Below are 17,091 nucleotides of genomic sequence, written 5' to 3'. Positions count from 1 at the left end.
AATTAGTAATTGTAAAGTTAGTATACGAATTTGCGTTAAATTAGTAAAAAATTAGTAATTCGTAAAAGTTAGTATATGAATCGCGTTAAATTAATAAAAATTTGTAAAAAATTAGTAATTCGTAAAAGTTAGTATATGAATCGCGTTAAATTAATAAAAATTTGTAAAAAATTAGTAATTCGTAAAAGTTAGTAGTATATGAATTGTGTTAAATTAATAAAAATTTGTAAATTGTCGTAAAAGATGAAATTAGTATTGAAATCAGTTGCAAAAATTAGTATTGAATATGATTGTTAAAACTCAACAAACCCTTGCTTCTCTTTCGTTAGGCTCTTCGGGTGATTCTTCAGTTGCATTCGATTTGGAATCCATCAAGTCGTTATCAACATCTTCGTCTTTATCGTCATCATCACTTATTTGGACTACGCTTCTTTTGCCCTTGGCTTTTTTGGAAAGATGCTTGGATTCGATATCATCGATCTCACTTGTTCTGATTTTTCTTTTTAATTCTTTATTTTCTGTACCGAATGCATCGTTAATTTCCATAAGCGTACTGAAATCCTCTTTTAAGCTTTTTAATTCCTTAAAAATATCTACGTTTGTTTTCTCCAACTTCGTGTTTTTATTACGCAAATCGGCTATTGTCGCACGTAATTTATGATTTTCTAAAATTTATTAACCAAATTCGGAAACAAACAAACTTTCAATGTAAAGCAACCAAAACAGCAACCAATTTTAGCAATTTTATTACAATTATACCAGTTTCCAAAGATGGATTATCATCATCAAGGTCTAAATTATGGCGAAGTTCCTTTTGCTTTTCTAAATAGGAATCTGGAACCTTAAAATTTTTATATTGTTCTTTCATATGCTGAACTTTTGATTTTGAAGTAACGGTCGATTTGCTAGTGGTAGCAGGCGCAGGAGTAGTTTCGTTGCTAGTTGTGGCATCAGGAGGAATTTCAGAAGCGCTTTTGCTAGTGGTGGCTGCGGTGGCAGCAGGAGTAATTTCAGACGGATATTTATAAACTTTGGTAATTTTTTTTTTTCTTGTTGGGACATGGTGAAAGTAAAAAATTAAGAGAAAGAGAAAGAAAAGAGAGATGAGAGAGAAAAAATTCAAAATTTAAACTTTTATAGTTTAAAATCAGTCGAATTAAGCTTTTTTCTTATAAGCTTAATCACAATCAAATTATCATGATATTGTATTTACCGTCGATTCCTTAAAAATTTTTAACAATTAAATTTATCCCTTAAATGATTAAATGATCTTTTTTATTCTTTTGATTATACGACGAATTTCTTATATTATTCTTTAAAAAAGGATCTAATTTAACTCCTATGTATTACTTTGATTATATGGCAAATTTTTTATATTGTTCTTTAAAAAATGATCTTAATTGAATAATTGAAAACATATTATGGCAATTTATAATGTGAAATTGAATTTGTTCGATTTGTAGCGCAGCAGGAATTTACTTTTTAAAAAGAATTAAATTGACATTATTTAAAAATATATTGAGATAAATACTGCAAATTTTTTATTTCATAAAATGAGTAGACGAAAGAGATCAGTTTCTGCTTTACTTAGCAATGATGAAGAATCAATTACAGCTCGCTCTTCTCGTAAAAGTAGAGCGATCTCTAGAGCAATTGATGAAGAATCTGAAGAATCAACTTCGATTATACATATACATGACAGAAGAATGGTTCCTTGCAATTGTTCTGAATGTAACGGAAAAATAGTAGATGTTCGTACAAAATTGAACCATAAGGCTGATCGAGATTCGGATGATGACCAAGATTCGGAAGTCGTTCAAGATTATAGTAATTCTTTACCATCATCATTTGAAGATTATAGTAATCCTTTACTATCATCATCTGAAGATTATGGTAATCCTTTACCAGAAGATAACCCAGTATCGTCTGACGAAGATTCAGATAATAATCGGAACGTAATTCAACGAATGGAAATAGAGGAAATAGACGACTTATCAACTGATTTACTTCATCGACAACATTCGAGAAGATACGCAAATCAACAAGCAACAATTACCGAAGAAGAAATTCCTCCAGAATTATTCATAACTGATGAAGAATCAAGCGAAACTGACGAAGAATCAAATGAAAGTGAAATCAATAATGGCAATAATAATGATTATGAGTATACTGAAATTTTTGAGAATTATGCTCCACCTGTTTATGAGCAATTTCAAGATCGAATTAGTCCAGACACAAATGCCAATAGACAATTTTTGTGGATTTTGCTGTGGATAATGAGCTTTCGCAAAAGATTTAATATTCCAGAAACAGCAACAGAAGTGCTTATTCAATTCATAAAGCTGTTATTGATAGAAATCGGCGGTTCTAATTTTGAAGAATTTCCTGGTTCTTTATACTTAGCAAGAAATGTTCTTGGGCTAAAAGATCAACATCATAACTTTGCGGCATGTCTGAAATGCCACAAATTATATAATAAAAAGGAAGTTGAAGAATTTCAGCAAAATGGAAATCTTACAGTTATGAAGTGTAGTCATGTCGAATTTCCTAATTCGACATCCAGGAGATTAAAACAATGCCAGACGCCTTTAGCAGAAAGATCAACGTTATTACATGGCCGTATTAAAATTCGATCTGAGAAGATATTTCCATTTGCTAGTATCAGAAATCAATTAGCATCAATGTATTGCCGACTGGGATTCGAAAGAAATTTACGTCACTGGTCTGAACGCAAACGATTTGACAATATTTTAACTGATATCTATGACAGTCAGGTCTGGAAAAATTTTAAAGAAACAAGCGATGAAAATTCGGCGAAATTTTTTCGACCTGAAGTGGCTGATTCTAATCTTGGTTTAATGTTGAATCTTGACTGGTTTCAACCATATAATGGTGTTATCCATAGTACCGGAGTAATATATGCCGCAATTTGTAATCTACCACAGGATATGCGGTTTAAACGTGAAAATATGTTGGTTCTTGGTTTGTTGCCGGGCCCAAACGAAGTGAGTCTCCACCAAATTAACCATTATTTGGCGCCAATTGTCAACAAATTAGTGTTACTTTGGGACGGAGTGACGTTTGATAACACTTTTGAGTACCAAGAACCAAGAAAAATTTGAGCAGCACTGATACTCATTTCGTGCGACATTCCCGCGGCAAGAAAAATATGTGGGCATATTTCAGCCCTTTCATCGTGTTATAGATGTGAGAAGAAAGCAAATTACGAAAATCATAAACATAATTTCGCTGGAATGGATAATATGAGCGAATAGTTCATCAATCGAGATTCAGCACAATTTCGCAAGAATGCCCTTGGATGGTGTCGCTGCAATTCAAATGCTGCAAGGAATCGCTTTGTAAAAACTACTGGCGTAAGGTGGTCTGAATTGCTGAGATTGCCATATTTCGACCCAATTCGGTTTTTATCAATTGATCCAATGCACTGCCTATTCTTATGCATTGCAAAGTGGATTGTTAAGCAGATTTGGGTTGATGAAAATATATTAAAACTGGAAACTCTAAAAGAAATTCAAAAGAAAATGAATCAATTCCAAGTACCAGATGACATAGGTAGGATCCCGGGAAAGGTGGAATGTGGCGAAGGTTTTGCGAATTTTACGGCTGATCAGTGGTGAATATTTTTTAACATTTATGCCACGGTGTCACTTTGGAAACACCTTCCTGGCATAGATAAGAAGATTCTTATACGCTTTGTAAGAATTTGCTCGATTTTGGTAGAACGAATTGTTCAATCCAATTTAATGGATGAAGCTCACCAAAAATTAGTTGAAATCGTAAAAATAATTGAGCAAAATTACGGTCAAGATATGATAACTCCGAACCTTCACCTTTCGTTCCATTTATACGAATGTGCAAAAGATTTTGGGCCTCTTTACGCTTTTTGGTGTTTTTCGTTCGAGCGCATGAATGGCGTGCTAGGTAAGATGCTGACTTCTAAAAATATCCTTTTTCTTCTAAAATTAATTTTAAATTCCATTCCTTTATTTATTTTTTAGGTTCTTTGCCTAATAGCCATCAGAAAATTGAACCAGAGCTCATGCGCTGAATTATGAACGATAAACAAATTAATAATATTGTTAGTTCTGGAATAGTTGATACAAAAAGTCTCGATATACTTGATACCAGACCTTCAGTCGGTTCAATTTCAGAACCTGACGAATTTACTTCAGTTGAAATGGAGCGATATTTGCTATACTCGCAAAATATTAAAGAATCTCCGATTGCTGGATGCGAAGCATTTTCAGGAGAAATGCTAGGCCCTTCCTCGGAAAAAGTTATAATGTCAAGTGAAATGCTTGACATAATGGTAGATTATTATAATGTGACCTACCCAGCAAATAACTTCCGAAAACCATTTGGAGAAGGACCCGAAGATTCAATTATTATTCGCGTCAGAATGAATCAATTCGGAAGATGCAGAATTGGTTCTGAAATATTCGGCTCAAAAATATCGTCTCGTCATGTGAAAAGTTCATTTGTTACAGCAAAATTTATAACGATTGATGATGATGTTGACGTTTACCCTGGTCAAGTTCAATATTATTTTACTCATACAGTTGACCTTCCGAATGGTCCTGCTGAGCATTTTTTGGCTTATGTCCGATGGTATAAACATGCAGGCTCTAGAAATATTCGATATTATTTCAGTAGTGATAATAACATTAATACTTGTAATGTTGAGCTATGGTGCGCCGAATTTTATCAAGAGTCACGTGATTGTATTATTCCGGTTCATCATATTCTTAGTCAATTTATTCCAATAAATTACCGAATTTCAGACCAAAGGAATGCAAGAGAGTATTTAGCTGTAAATCAAATAAATAGAAAATACCATATTCGCTAATAAATTCTTATTTGTCAATTTATAGATTAAAACTGGATTTATTATGATTTATCCAGATTTATTAGTATTTGATCGAGTTTGGGAGGATAAGAATTAACTTTAACAATTTTATCATATGCTAATTTTAAATTAAATGTCAAATTTATTATGATTTATTATATTTATTATGAATTATTATATTTATTATGATTTATCCGGATTTATTGGATTTGGGAGGATAAGAATTAACTTTAATTAAAGTTCAAATGCCAAAAATGCTGAAATTAGGCTGAAACTCGGTCTTAATTTTGGCCAAAATTAAAATTTGGCCGAAATTAATGATTTTATCATATGCTAATTTTAAATTAAATGTCAAATTTTTATTACCATAAATCGGAAATGCCGAATTGTGTAAATTGTCTGATTGTTATAAATTCGGAAATGCCGAATTGTGTAAATTTTCTGATTGTTATAAATCGGAAATGCCGAATTGTGTAAATTTTCTGAATTTTAGCTGAATTTAGTTTGATTTTCAGCTGATTTATCACTAAGGTTGCTTGTTTAAACCTCTTCAAAATCCTACGATTAGTTTCATCAAAATTTTACTATAGATTTATTATAGTTTCGGCAGAATTTCGCTTTTCGGCGAAACGCCATCTTGCCTAAACCTCTAGGTTTCGGCAAGCAACCTTATTTATCATATGTCCGATTTGCCTTATTTCGACTAGTGTGGTTCATATTCAATTTCTTTTTTATATTTTTTGTATAAATTGGAACGAATCTTATCTGTCAAAATACTTGGCAAACCAGTTAATTTGGCGATATTTGGGAGTTAATATTTTATCGGACTTGGCCATGTTGCCTTTTTCTATAATTGCAAATCAATCTAATTAGGTAATAGTTGACAGGTGTAAAAAAATAATAATAAAGCAAATGTAGTCACAAAGTGACCTGACTATGCAACTATTTCAATTTCACGCTGTTCACATTTAATAAAATAAGATCCAGTTTTATATGTATCCTCTATAATTTCTTCATCATCATGCTTTAACCTGTATAATGGGCATGATGTCTATCGGTAATACCATAATAATCAAAATTTTCGCTACTAAATTCTCTATATAAATTTGGATATTGATTTAATGTCTTGTTGCAAAAATAGGATCGGTCATAAGTTGGCTTAGATTGATTGGAGGAAAATATAGATAATACATTTGCTGATGTACTTAATCTGATCATTCCCTGAGGGAATGGTTTTTATTAAAGTCATATGACTCTGATGATCACTAGTATATTTTTTTACTTGATCTATGACATTTTGGATTTGTGCATTAGTTAGTTTCAAAATCTTAGTTGCACTATATGAGACTAGCTTAATTTTATCTAGTCCAATCCCATTTTTCCCAAATAACATAAGATGCTTTCTAGCCCTATGAGTTTTCTTGCGCAAGTTAGCTTGTGTGATTTTAGTAGGAAGAAATGGTTTCATTTCTTTATAAATCGTTGATCTTGCCGTTTTATCTTTAATTCTACTATCAGCTATAAGAGCATCAACCTTGCTCTCAAATTCAAAGAAATAATTGTGCCAGTTTAATATTTCCTGCTGACTGGATTTTATTGCTGTTTCAAATAAATAAGATAAGTGCTGGGTAGAATCCAAAATCAAATTCTCTAAACTAACGCAAGAGCTAATGATTTCGGTAGAGCTGACATTATCTTTAGGTGATAAGGATAAACATAATTCATGTATTAGGTCTTGTTATACAATTTGATTTTCATCAAGCGATTCCTTTGGAATCATGTCATTGTCTTGCTTCGTTCACAGATACTTCAGTTTTCGAAGTCACATGACTTTGATCATTCTCTGAGGGAACGGTTTTATATTGTGAGAAATAAGTGAGTTCTGAGCAATTGATTCATGATGAAGTTTCTCTTCCCGCTTTCTCTTTCTAATCTTATCATTAATTTTTTTCTTATGCACCTTATTCAAGAAATCATCCGTTTCCTTATCTTCTAATGACTCGGTGTTGAAATTATTACTAGGTGCGTCATCAGAGGTAACTGCTCGTCCTACTTTATTTTTAGCTGGTCTACTACAGAATTGGATATCTGAATATTGCCAAAAGGTGCTTTACTAGTATTTGAATTCATTGTGTTAGTGTTCGAATCTATAGTATCACTAGTCGAACGATGTCAAATTGGGGACCAATCAGATGACCGAATTCCACCCAATTGGTCCCTATTTTTTAAAAAATTTTCATCAATCGGTAAACCCGATTGCTGCCAAAAGATGGCGCAAAAGGAGGATACTCGGGTACCAATCGGGATATTCAATAGAGTACAATCGGGTATTAATAGTTACCAATAGAATATTTACTATTTGACATATCAGTATACCGATTTATAGCTTTTTGATAAATTTATAACAATAAGAAATCTTCCGATTGCCATACATTTTTATTTAAAAATTTACGAAAATTTACGATTTTATTTAAAAATTTACGATTTTATTTAAAATATTTAAAATATTTAATATACTAAAAAATCGGTTTTATTGAAATACCGATATTGCTAAAATTGTTATTTATATAATTTGACTACTCCACTATTTGCTGCTGATACTATCATATTCAGAAGAAACAACACTAACACCTCTTTTATTTTTATTTTGATCCTCTTCTTCGTCTTTCTGATTTTCTTCGTCTTCTTGATTTTCTTTAACTTCTTCTTGATTTTTGTCAACTTCTTCTTGATTTTCGTCAACAACTTCTTGATTTTCATCTTCTCCGGCCTGATCATCTTCTTCCGGTAGATCCTGGTTTTCGTCAGCTTCTTCCGGAGAAGAGCATTTATTTTCACTATATTTCTCGATAAGCTGTTTTAGAGATCCATTGTAGCCATCTTTAGTCCATCGTGGGGCGTTAATTGGTGCATCGATTTCATTAGTTGCGTAATTACCATACTCCCAATTTCTTACACGTCGAGACTTTGATGAAGCCGCACTATCGACATAATTTCGAAGAAATGTACATAGCTATACAAATAAAAATAGTATTAAATTAAGATACACCGATTGGTAAAAATTACTCGAATACTTACAGAAGACGATCTCCATTTGAGATCCCGGATGATGATCTTACGTTTGTTTGGGTTGTCTTTATCGATCTCCGATTCCTCCGGACTGTGGTATCGATTTTCGGTCTGAACAGGTCAGAGCTCATCATCGTAGAATTTATCTACCAATCGGTCCTTTAACGTGGTTAGTTTGTCGATGATTTTTGATCTTCTTTCACGTTTCTAAATAAATAATAGGAAATATTTATTAATAAGAAAAAGTAATATCAAACAAAATAATTTAATATTTACATCACTTCGTCAGGAATTTACGTGCTGCCTTCTTTTATCATTTTCTATCTAATTTGCACCTCGTCTTGCATTAAGAAGTTTCTCCCGTTGGTGCCGATGACGTTCATGAATGACATGTTTAATGACGCCATCGGTCACTGGGAAGAACTTCTTATTAATTGATTTTTGAACAACCGGGATGATATTATTCACTTTTTTTCGTTGACTTTCAAAGGTTTTTTTTATATTTAGACTTTTATCGTCTGGAAGTCAGTCCATTATTCTGACTATTTCGCCCTAATCGTGAGATTATCATAATTGATTAGCAGCAATTCGGATGATTAAAACAAATTAAAATAAAATACGGTACTCTTAAAGCATTTCTCTGATCTCTATTCATTTCTTCGTAATGAAGAAATGATGATGAATTTGAGGATAGCGCTGAATTTGAGGATGGTGCCGATTTTGAGGATGGTGAGGATGAAGTTGATGAAGATGAAGAGGAAGAGGATGGGATGGGGATGGAGATGGTCTACTTCGCACGCTTTTTGACGATTCTGGTATACCATATTTTTGCACATATTTAGGCTTATTCAATGACCTGGTCACGTACTGGTTCTTTCGGCTCTTTGGACCTTGAGTTTCCAGATCCACGTTGGACCAGTCAATAATATTTTCTTTTGGATCAGTTACCTTCTGCTTTCCTTTCGTAACAGTCTTAAGCAGGCGAGTCAACTCCTCAACCTGCATCTGTAAAGCTACAAAAGGAAATCGGGTTAAAACTAAATCGATTTGTGATAGTTTTTCATATAACTACATACCGGATTCATTGGAATCATTATTTCTCTCATTCTGTTGAGTCGATTGGTCATTATTTCTCTCATTCTGTTGAATCGTATCATCATTTCCTTCGTCGTCTTCGTTAACTAAATCAATAAAAATAGGCTTTTTGCCTTTCATTATTTCACATCCTTTAGATTCGTGATATATTGAATTCAATCGCGCATGATTAACGTAAATTTTCAAAATATACCACTGTTTCCCTTGTCCTGAACAATGTTAATTAAAGCGGGCTTTTATTTTTTCGTAGGTTCTGATCGTCGTCTTTTTGTACGTCTTAACTCAGGATCACTTTCATTAGATATCGATTGTGAAGAATAAGTAATATATTGAGAAATTAAAGAATTTGATAAAAATCAACCAAATTAAATTACCCTTGTTTGGTACTACTCTGCTTATCAGATTTTCTATCCGAATCACTATCCGAATGGTGACGTTTTTTAGATTTTTTTGACTTTTTGTCTTTTTTATTTTTATTAGTCATATTTGAATGTATTTACAATTTCGGTAAATTTTTATGTATAGAATAATATAGGATTTTTTTTACAAAAATCGGTAACGAGCGAGAGAGAAAAAAAAAAGTCTGTCTAAAAATTAGACTTATATATATATATTTATTTAATAGTTTAAAATAAACTTTTACGAACCATTGATATTTATGATTAAACTTAAATAAATCAATTTCATCAATTTTCACCAATTAATAAATAGTATAATACAAAAATAAATTGTATCAAATTTTCGCAAGATTAATAAATTATATACTATTGATATATTTAAAAAATAAATTGTATCAAATTTTCTCAGGATAAATTATATACTATTGATATATTTAAAAAATAAATTGTATCAAATTTTCGCAAGATTAATAAATTATATACTATTGATATATTTAAAAAATAAATTGTATCAAATTTTCTCAGGATAAATTATATACTATTGATATATTTAAAAAATAAATTGTATCAAATTTTCGCAAGATTAATAAATTATATACTATTGATATATTTAAAAATAAAAAAATAAATCAATTGATATATTTAGAAATAAATTGTATCAATTTTCGCAATCTCTTTATTAACCGATTAAAATAAATAGTTTAATTTATCTAATTGTGGTAATATTCGCACAATTCAATTCTGATGTATACAATAATTAATCGCAAAGCCAATTGATCAAATTCTCTTGCGAACTAACTGATTGATGTATTTTGAGAAAATTTTGATTACAAATTGACGGATTGAAGATGACAAAATCAAAGAAAAATCGCATTAATAAAGATCGTACAAAAGTTACTGATAGTGCACCTAAAACTAGAAAATTTGTCGAATGCAATTGTTTGTTGTATTGTGGTGGTGGTAAATTAGTGGATCCCAGAACATTCAGAAGACATCAAGAAGAAGTTAACCGACTTCAAACAATTGCTTCTGGATCTCAGAGTTCTTCAAAACTAAAAGGTACCAGGAACGAACTGTATAGTGTAGAATCATCTCCAGATGAAAAAGGAAAAAAAAGAATTAGAGTGGTAGAGAATACATCAGATGATGATGTTGGCGATGATGATGATGATGGTGATGATGGTGATGAATCTCCCGATGAAAGAGGAAAAAGAAGAATTAGAGCGGTAGAATATTCATCAGATGATGATGATGAATCACCTCTAAGCGATAATGAACCAATGTTAGAGAGACCAGGAAGACGAAAGCGTACCAATAAGATTGACGATATAATTCCTGATGACGACGATAGTGATGGTTCTTTGACCGACAGGTCTTTAACAGAAAGTGACAATAACGAATCCTTGACAGAAGATGATGATGAGGCTTCTGAGGTATCTGGAGATGATGACCGTGGTTTAAGTGAAGATGAAGTTCTGATCGAACAATTTACAGCTCCCGATTTTGATGACTATGATTATGAATCAGATCTTAGAAATCTTGACATAAACATTGACTTTAACGATTCGTGGATACTTTTGTGGATATTCAAATATCAGGCGAGATTTCATCTTCCTGATGTCGCCATCGATAAACTTATTAAATTTTTTAAGATAGTTTTATCAGATGCTGATAAATGACGATTTGAAAGATTCCCTACATCATCTTATTTGGCGAAAAAACTTTTAAAGATCATTAAGCAAGAAAAGACATACGCAGTATGTCCAGATTGTAATACTTTGTATAAAGTTTCAGAAATTTTGACACAAAATCAAAATGTAGAGTTCAGATGTACCCATGTGGAGTTTCTGAATCATCCAAAGCACAGCAAAAGACAAGCTTGCGAAGCAAAATTAACAAATAAGGTCCTGATAGTTAAGGGATTTGCAGTAGTATGAAAACCCCAATTCTGGCTCACCTACTTATCTCATAATCTAAACCGTTTATTAATATTTTCACCTACTTATATGCTACATATTTTATAACCTAAATCACCTTTTTTATATTTTTACCTATTTATCTCATAATCTAAACCGTTTATTAATATTTTCACCTACTTATATCCTACTTATTTCATAATCTAAATCATTTATTAATATTTTCACCTACTTACCCCCAACCGAACAAGAAATAGGATTTCAAAGCCAACGGAGCCCAAAAAAGGTAAGGAATATTAACCCATCCAGGAAACCAGCCATAGAGTCAATAGAGCGGAATAGCAAGGCAAGAAATTTCCCTTATACCGAGAAAAAATGTAATTGAATAAAAGATTCACATATAAAAGACTTACAAGATGTCACAATACAGACCATTACTAAGACGTATACTAGGCCAGTTTGAACTCAACATAGAAGAATGGGTAAAGGAAATAATGTGGTATTTAGATATAGCATATTTAAAAGCTTTAGATTCCGAATTTAGCAAAGAAAGTATGTTAGTATCTGGATTAGAAGAGCTAGTAGAAATATTTGATGAGATGTTAGAAGGTGATGATATATGAATACATCCATCACTTTTATCACGAATAAGATATTCTATTCTACCAGATGAGATGGCAATATATGAAAGATTTTCAGATATCATTAAGAACTTCTCAGAGGATAAAGAATTAGCATATGCATTATTAGACTTAGTAGAAATATTATCAAAAAAGAAACCTACAACATTCAACATTATAGATTACAATATACAAAGAATATTCACAAATCCTAATGATGAATATAGAAATGAATTCAGCATCTACCATATTAAAGGAGATGAAGATATGGACGAAGACACAGATGAAGACATAGATGAAGTAGAGCAGAATGAATTCAATGAATACTATCAGAATCTTGCACCGACCACCGAGAGTCAGCTGGATAGACTAAAAAATGAGTTGGCTATAACTCTATGTGACGAATGTCTTATGCCAACAAGAAGTCAGGAATGCGATTGCTGGATTTTACAAATAGAGGGTTTTTAGTTCTCAGTGAAACCATTTTTTTTACCTCTCACAATCTGGAATAGGTGCATCACAAATAAAATCCCCAAAATCATTCGGATTAGAAAACAACTTCTGTAAGAACTTATAAACCATATCGGCATCCAATTCAGTCTTAGTGCCAAATATATTAACCTTACCAGATTTAGGCCAGATATGTACCCGAATCTTTGAAGTAAAGATTATAGCAATTTTAGAATGAATATCACCTGCATCATTCTTAATATACTTTATCGGAAAGGGAAGAATCTCACGAATACCATCTATAGATTCTAAAGCATATGCTAAGGTAGAAAGATTAATAAACTTATCACCCCCAATATTAATCACAAATTTATAATTGCGCAGGAGAGCCTTATTTCCACCCACAAGTTCTACAGAAGAAAATTCAGGTAGGGAACATTCAGAAAGGTAACGTAAGAAGATAGCAACAGGATCAAAAGACCGAAAACTTGTATACTACCAGATTTAGGAAAATAACGAATAGTATGTACAGTATCAGCTAAGATGATAACAAACTCAATGCATGCATTAAAAGTGCTACCATCCCCTGTACGTCGCCGTCTATTTAATGGATTGTCAGGTGTACTTCGTCTGCATCGCCTCTCACCTTTTGGTTTATGACAAGTACTGTTCATAACCCTCAAAAGCTTTATGAATAAAGTTGCTATTAATGGCAATAACATCCTTAAGTAGGTTCAAGCTTATGACCAAGCACGGTGTAATCAAGCCCTTCAACATTGATCTTAAATTCAGTAACAGTAAGAGATGGAGTAAGTTCACTAAAAGTAAGCATGTTTGGTTTTTTCTATTGATAGAAAAGAAATGTTCAAATTATTTTATCCTAAGAAAAAATCTAATTAAATAAAACTTCTCCATCAATATCTCATATGAGATACCATGACAAACAATAGCTTATCTTTTGAACTTTTAGAAAAGATATTCAAAACTTCATATGAAGGTACTTACTCCCGTTGGCATTATCTTTGCAATTATGCATTAGTGTGTCGAAAATGGGCTGTAGTAGCAAACTCTCTCCTATGGGGTGAAGTAGACCTTTATAACCGCTATAATGTGAAGGAGTTCCAAATGTATAAACATCTTACAAAACCAGGAACAGTATGTGGAAAATATATCAGAAAGCTTAATATGGATGGGGTAAAATTATGGCCCATTTGTATTGTAAAAATGCTACAAGCTTCGTCCCAATATCCAGGAACTTAGCATAATAGATTATCAATACTATGGTGGAAAAGGTGACGTTAGAGATTTGCTAAGTGAAATCCTGCATATATTACCAAACCTTCAAAAGCTAGATATCAGATGTAGTCGATATTTTAAAAATAGAAATGCCATTGAAAAACTCATAGAAACCCGTAAAGACCTAGAAATCAGAAAGTAATATGGCAAATGTAATATTTGTAAAGGTTAATCACGCCAAAAATTTGGGCAGCTGCTCTATTACTGCCCGTCACTGCTGAAAAAATTCTAGGGCACTACCCGTTACTGCCCGTCAGCTGCTGAAAAAATTTGGGCACTCCGCCCTCATCGCCCGCACGCCCATGCATCGTTCCGCAGAAGTTTGGGAAACACATGGATTTTCCTAGCAAGATGACGCTTTAACTTCAGAGGGAAAGTCAAAACTTGCTCCACATAGATGACAGGTTAATCTTCCTCGAGAGTGTGAATTTTTTTTTAAGTCGATAGTATCCATCTGCAAGGAAGTCACGTTAGTTTTCCGTTTACGTAGAAAAATTGAATGGTAATTTTTTTACGTGATGATAGAGGATAGTCAGTTGCCGATTTTGGAAATCTAGAATGACATTAGCACGATCAATCCAAGGTACACCTAGCAATAAAAAGTCCTTATCACTCTTAACAACCATGAAGTCATCTTCAATTTTTTTAGAGCTCCCCCCATCATATACAAGAATACCAAGACCATATACTGTCCCAATAGTATCGATTTTGTTGCAACACCACTAAGATCAGGGAGCATTACTTCTATCAACGTCAAGATTTAGGCGCTTTACAATATTGTTAGATATCAGAGAACTATCAGAACCAGTATCGAAAATTGTCGTAGGAATAACTAAAGATTTTTCACTCTCAGGCAATGTACTACTTTGGTCTTAATGCTTACTACAATCACTAGCAGACTTGCGGTTAACAATTCCAATACCTGCTATAGAAGACCATAAGTCATTATTACATATAACATCATCATTTTTACGGATTAAATTTGCAGCCATACTATTAGTTACAACTGAAATCATAGGATGAAGGATAGATGTAAAAAGGTCCTTAACATTATCCCAAACTTTTTCACGTGTTTTTATCGAAGGTTCTCCTTTAAGCTGACTGAGTACTGGTTCTTTATAATTAATGAATTCAGCATTCAGAGCATTGTAAGCAGATATAACAGTCTCTTTTGGTACAGCATTAACGAAGGATTGAACCATAAGCTTTTAAGAGTTGTATAAAAACCTCAAAGATAATACGCTGCCTTTCAAGTTCGTGATTTTTTCTTATCAGTAGGCTTTTTATCTACACGTTTCCTTTCTGTAGCTTTTTTTTAATCCATAGAGGTACGATCCCGTGAGTCTGAATCACTATCAGAGGAGTCAGAGGACGAGGCGTAGAAGAGTTGAGGAATCAGAGGAGTCATGTGCATAATTTGTTTTCCTCTTTCCCTTCTTAGATTTTGACAGGAACTCTTGAGATGCCACCAGATTTTCCACAACTTGAAGATTTCGATTTCTTTGGTTTGCGTGTATCCTGAACTTATACCAAATACCTGATTACCAGGCGGTAAATATGGTCAGATGGTAAATTTTTATTAAGTTCTGTATCAATAAATATTTCAAGATCACTAAGGGGATACTTTACTTATATCGATATCTCTTGGAAGACCTAATTTATATGCTAAAGCAAGTAATCTCTGAAATGATGTATCATTTTGAGGACTTGAAAATGGACTAGAAGATGGTACTGGTACTGCAGATGATCTAGCCGTAGTCATAGGAATTTTAGAATTTATAAGATTCTGTCATCAACTAAAAGTTCCGGACCCTGGTATGTAACTATAGGAGTAGGTGGCATATCTGTCCTGTATTTCTCAACTTCTTCCAATTTATTCAGAATAGATGCAACTGAATTTTCTAAACCAATACGTCGCGCATCCAACTTATTTTCACTGGAAAGACCATTTAAGAACTGTTGCCGTACTAATTCATTCTGATTTACCTCTGGAAGAGTTGGATATGCAAGTCTAACCATTCTTCGTAATTTAGAATAGAATCGGCTTACAGTATCACTACCCTGAACAATAGCATTAAATGCAAGCTTAGACTTTTCAGATGTTATAGTAGGGAAGTAATGCTTAAAACGATATATTAATTGTCCAATACGTATTCCAGGGACGCAATTGTACCTCCATTATTAGCATTAGGATTATTAACAGCTATATCAGTAGGACGACCTCGGCTATTGACCAATCTTCATCCCATACAGTATGATCAGGTATAAAATTAGCACCAGTAATAGTATTAACTGCAGCTGCTTGTCCATGTAATACACCAGCCCCTCCACGAAATTGATTCGCCGCTACAGCCTGTATAGCGCCATTATTCAAAGCATTAAAAGCAGCAAGATTGGCCACACCAGTATTATCCAGAAGATTTACACATTCCCAATTTTTTCCTTTGATATGTGTTTCATACCAATCTCTAGCGTCATGTTCAAGTAAAGTCTCAAAGACACTGAATCGCGAGTTCTGCGTTAGCAGCGGGATCAAGTCCAGCGTCGCACCGCCTTGCCTGAATTGAAGCCAAAGTTCTGGATCTTCACCAGATGCTCCTCTAAATTTTTTAGGTGCATATCCTGCCGTTATCGGTTGTTGTATTACCGGAGGGATTATTTTGTAATGCTAGAATCTGTTGATTCAAATTATTGACCTGATTTTGCAAATTTTGACCATGATTGCGACAGTTTAAAAATTGCCCTCTCCATCTCGAGCTTGCTGAATGATACCATTAGCCCGCCTTCTACTTTGTTCTGTTTCAGTATTATAGCGCTGTAATAATCTATGAGCATTTCTTCTACTCTCATCACGTTCTCTCTGGACGTTAGCTAGTTGGATTTGACTGTTAGCATATTGAGCCTGGATGTTAGCCAATTGGATCTGAGTATTTTGTGCAAGGACTTCCCAATGTTGGCGATGACGCACTTCGTTGCATATGCATCCTCATAAAGGTACGTCTTGTTCTCAGTATAGTAGCGACGTGTATTATTAAGTTCGTATGCAAGATATTAACTTGCGGTTATGTGCATCATCTAACAAACCTTCAAGTCTATCCTCCATATTATCTTGATCTTCTATAATATTTCGCAACTCATTAGCATATCGGATAATGGCATCAAGACTATCATTTGCAGTGTTAAATAAATGATTTATATGAGGGTGTGCTGCTATAGTTGTACGATCAAGGGTGAATACGAATACCAGCTACACTATTTGCTATAGTTGTCCGATTATTTAAAATTTCTGTAATAGGGTCAGGGAGGAATTGCTGCCATGTTTTTCCGTTGTCTATTAGCAAGTTCTTTTATTCGATCTTTGAGTTGAATATTTAGAGTAT

General features: G+C 33.1%; 6 protein-coding genes across 6 annotated transcripts; 1 reads left to right on the top strand and 5 right to left on the bottom strand.

Moving 5' to 3' along the window:
• Positions 1–300: 300 nt before the first annotated feature.
• On the bottom strand, positions 301–868 carry OCT59_005720 (uncharacterized protein; the record flags this gene model as incomplete). Its single annotated transcript, XM_025328954.2, has 2 exons — positions 301–665; positions 760–868. The coding sequence occupies 2 exons, from the start codon at positions 866–868 to the stop codon at positions 301–303; spliced, it is 474 nt and encodes a 157-aa protein (XP_025164543.2).
• A 5,025-nt stretch (positions 869–5,893) lies between these two features.
• OCT59_005719 (uncharacterized protein) lies at positions 5,894–6,559 on the bottom strand (the record flags this gene model as incomplete). Its single annotated transcript, XM_066140793.1, has 3 exons — positions 5,894–6,088; positions 6,150–6,453; positions 6,528–6,559. 3 exons carry the CDS (start codon positions 6,557–6,559, stop codon positions 5,894–5,896), a joined length of 531 nt encoding a protein of 176 aa, XP_065997644.1.
• An 892-nt stretch (positions 6,560–7,451) lies between these two features.
• Positions 7,452–8,070, bottom strand: OCT59_005718 (uncharacterized protein; the record flags this gene model as incomplete). The annotated part of the gene is made up of 2 exons (XM_066140792.1): positions 7,452–7,880; positions 7,987–8,070. 2 exons carry the CDS (start codon positions 8,068–8,070, stop codon positions 7,452–7,454), a joined length of 513 nt encoding a protein of 170 aa, XP_065997643.1.
• Positions 8,071–8,587: 517 nt separating this feature from the next.
• OCT59_005717 (uncharacterized protein) lies at positions 8,588–9,151 on the bottom strand (the record flags this gene model as incomplete). The annotated part of the gene is made up of 2 exons (XM_066140791.1): positions 8,588–8,949; positions 9,013–9,151. 2 exons carry the CDS (start codon positions 9,149–9,151, stop codon positions 8,588–8,590), a joined length of 501 nt encoding a protein of 166 aa, XP_065997642.1.
• A 1,126-nt stretch (positions 9,152–10,277) lies between these two features.
• Positions 10,278–11,108, top strand: OCT59_005716 (uncharacterized protein; the record flags this gene model as incomplete). Its single annotated transcript, XM_066140790.1, has 1 exon — positions 10,278–11,108. The coding sequence occupies one exon, from the start codon at positions 10,278–10,280 to the stop codon at positions 11,106–11,108; it is 831 nt and encodes a 276-aa protein (XP_065997641.1).
• A 498-nt stretch (positions 11,109–11,606) lies between these two features.
• On the bottom strand, positions 11,607–12,141 carry OCT59_005715 (uncharacterized protein; the record flags this gene model as incomplete). Its single annotated transcript, XM_066140789.1, has 2 exons — positions 11,607–11,704; positions 11,778–12,141. 2 exons carry the CDS (start codon positions 12,139–12,141, stop codon positions 11,607–11,609), a joined length of 462 nt encoding a protein of 153 aa, XP_065997640.1.
• Positions 12,142–17,091: the final 4,950 nt, after the last annotated feature.

Source organism: Rhizophagus irregularis, chromosome 14 (genome assembly GCF_026210795.1).
Source record: "Rhizophagus irregularis chromosome 14, complete sequence".
NCBI lineage: Eukaryota > Fungi > Glomeromycota > Glomeromycetes > Glomerales > Glomeraceae > Rhizophagus > Rhizophagus irregularis.
Note: the sequence above shows the minus strand (reverse complement) of the source record. Positions and strands in the feature narration are given on the sequence as shown.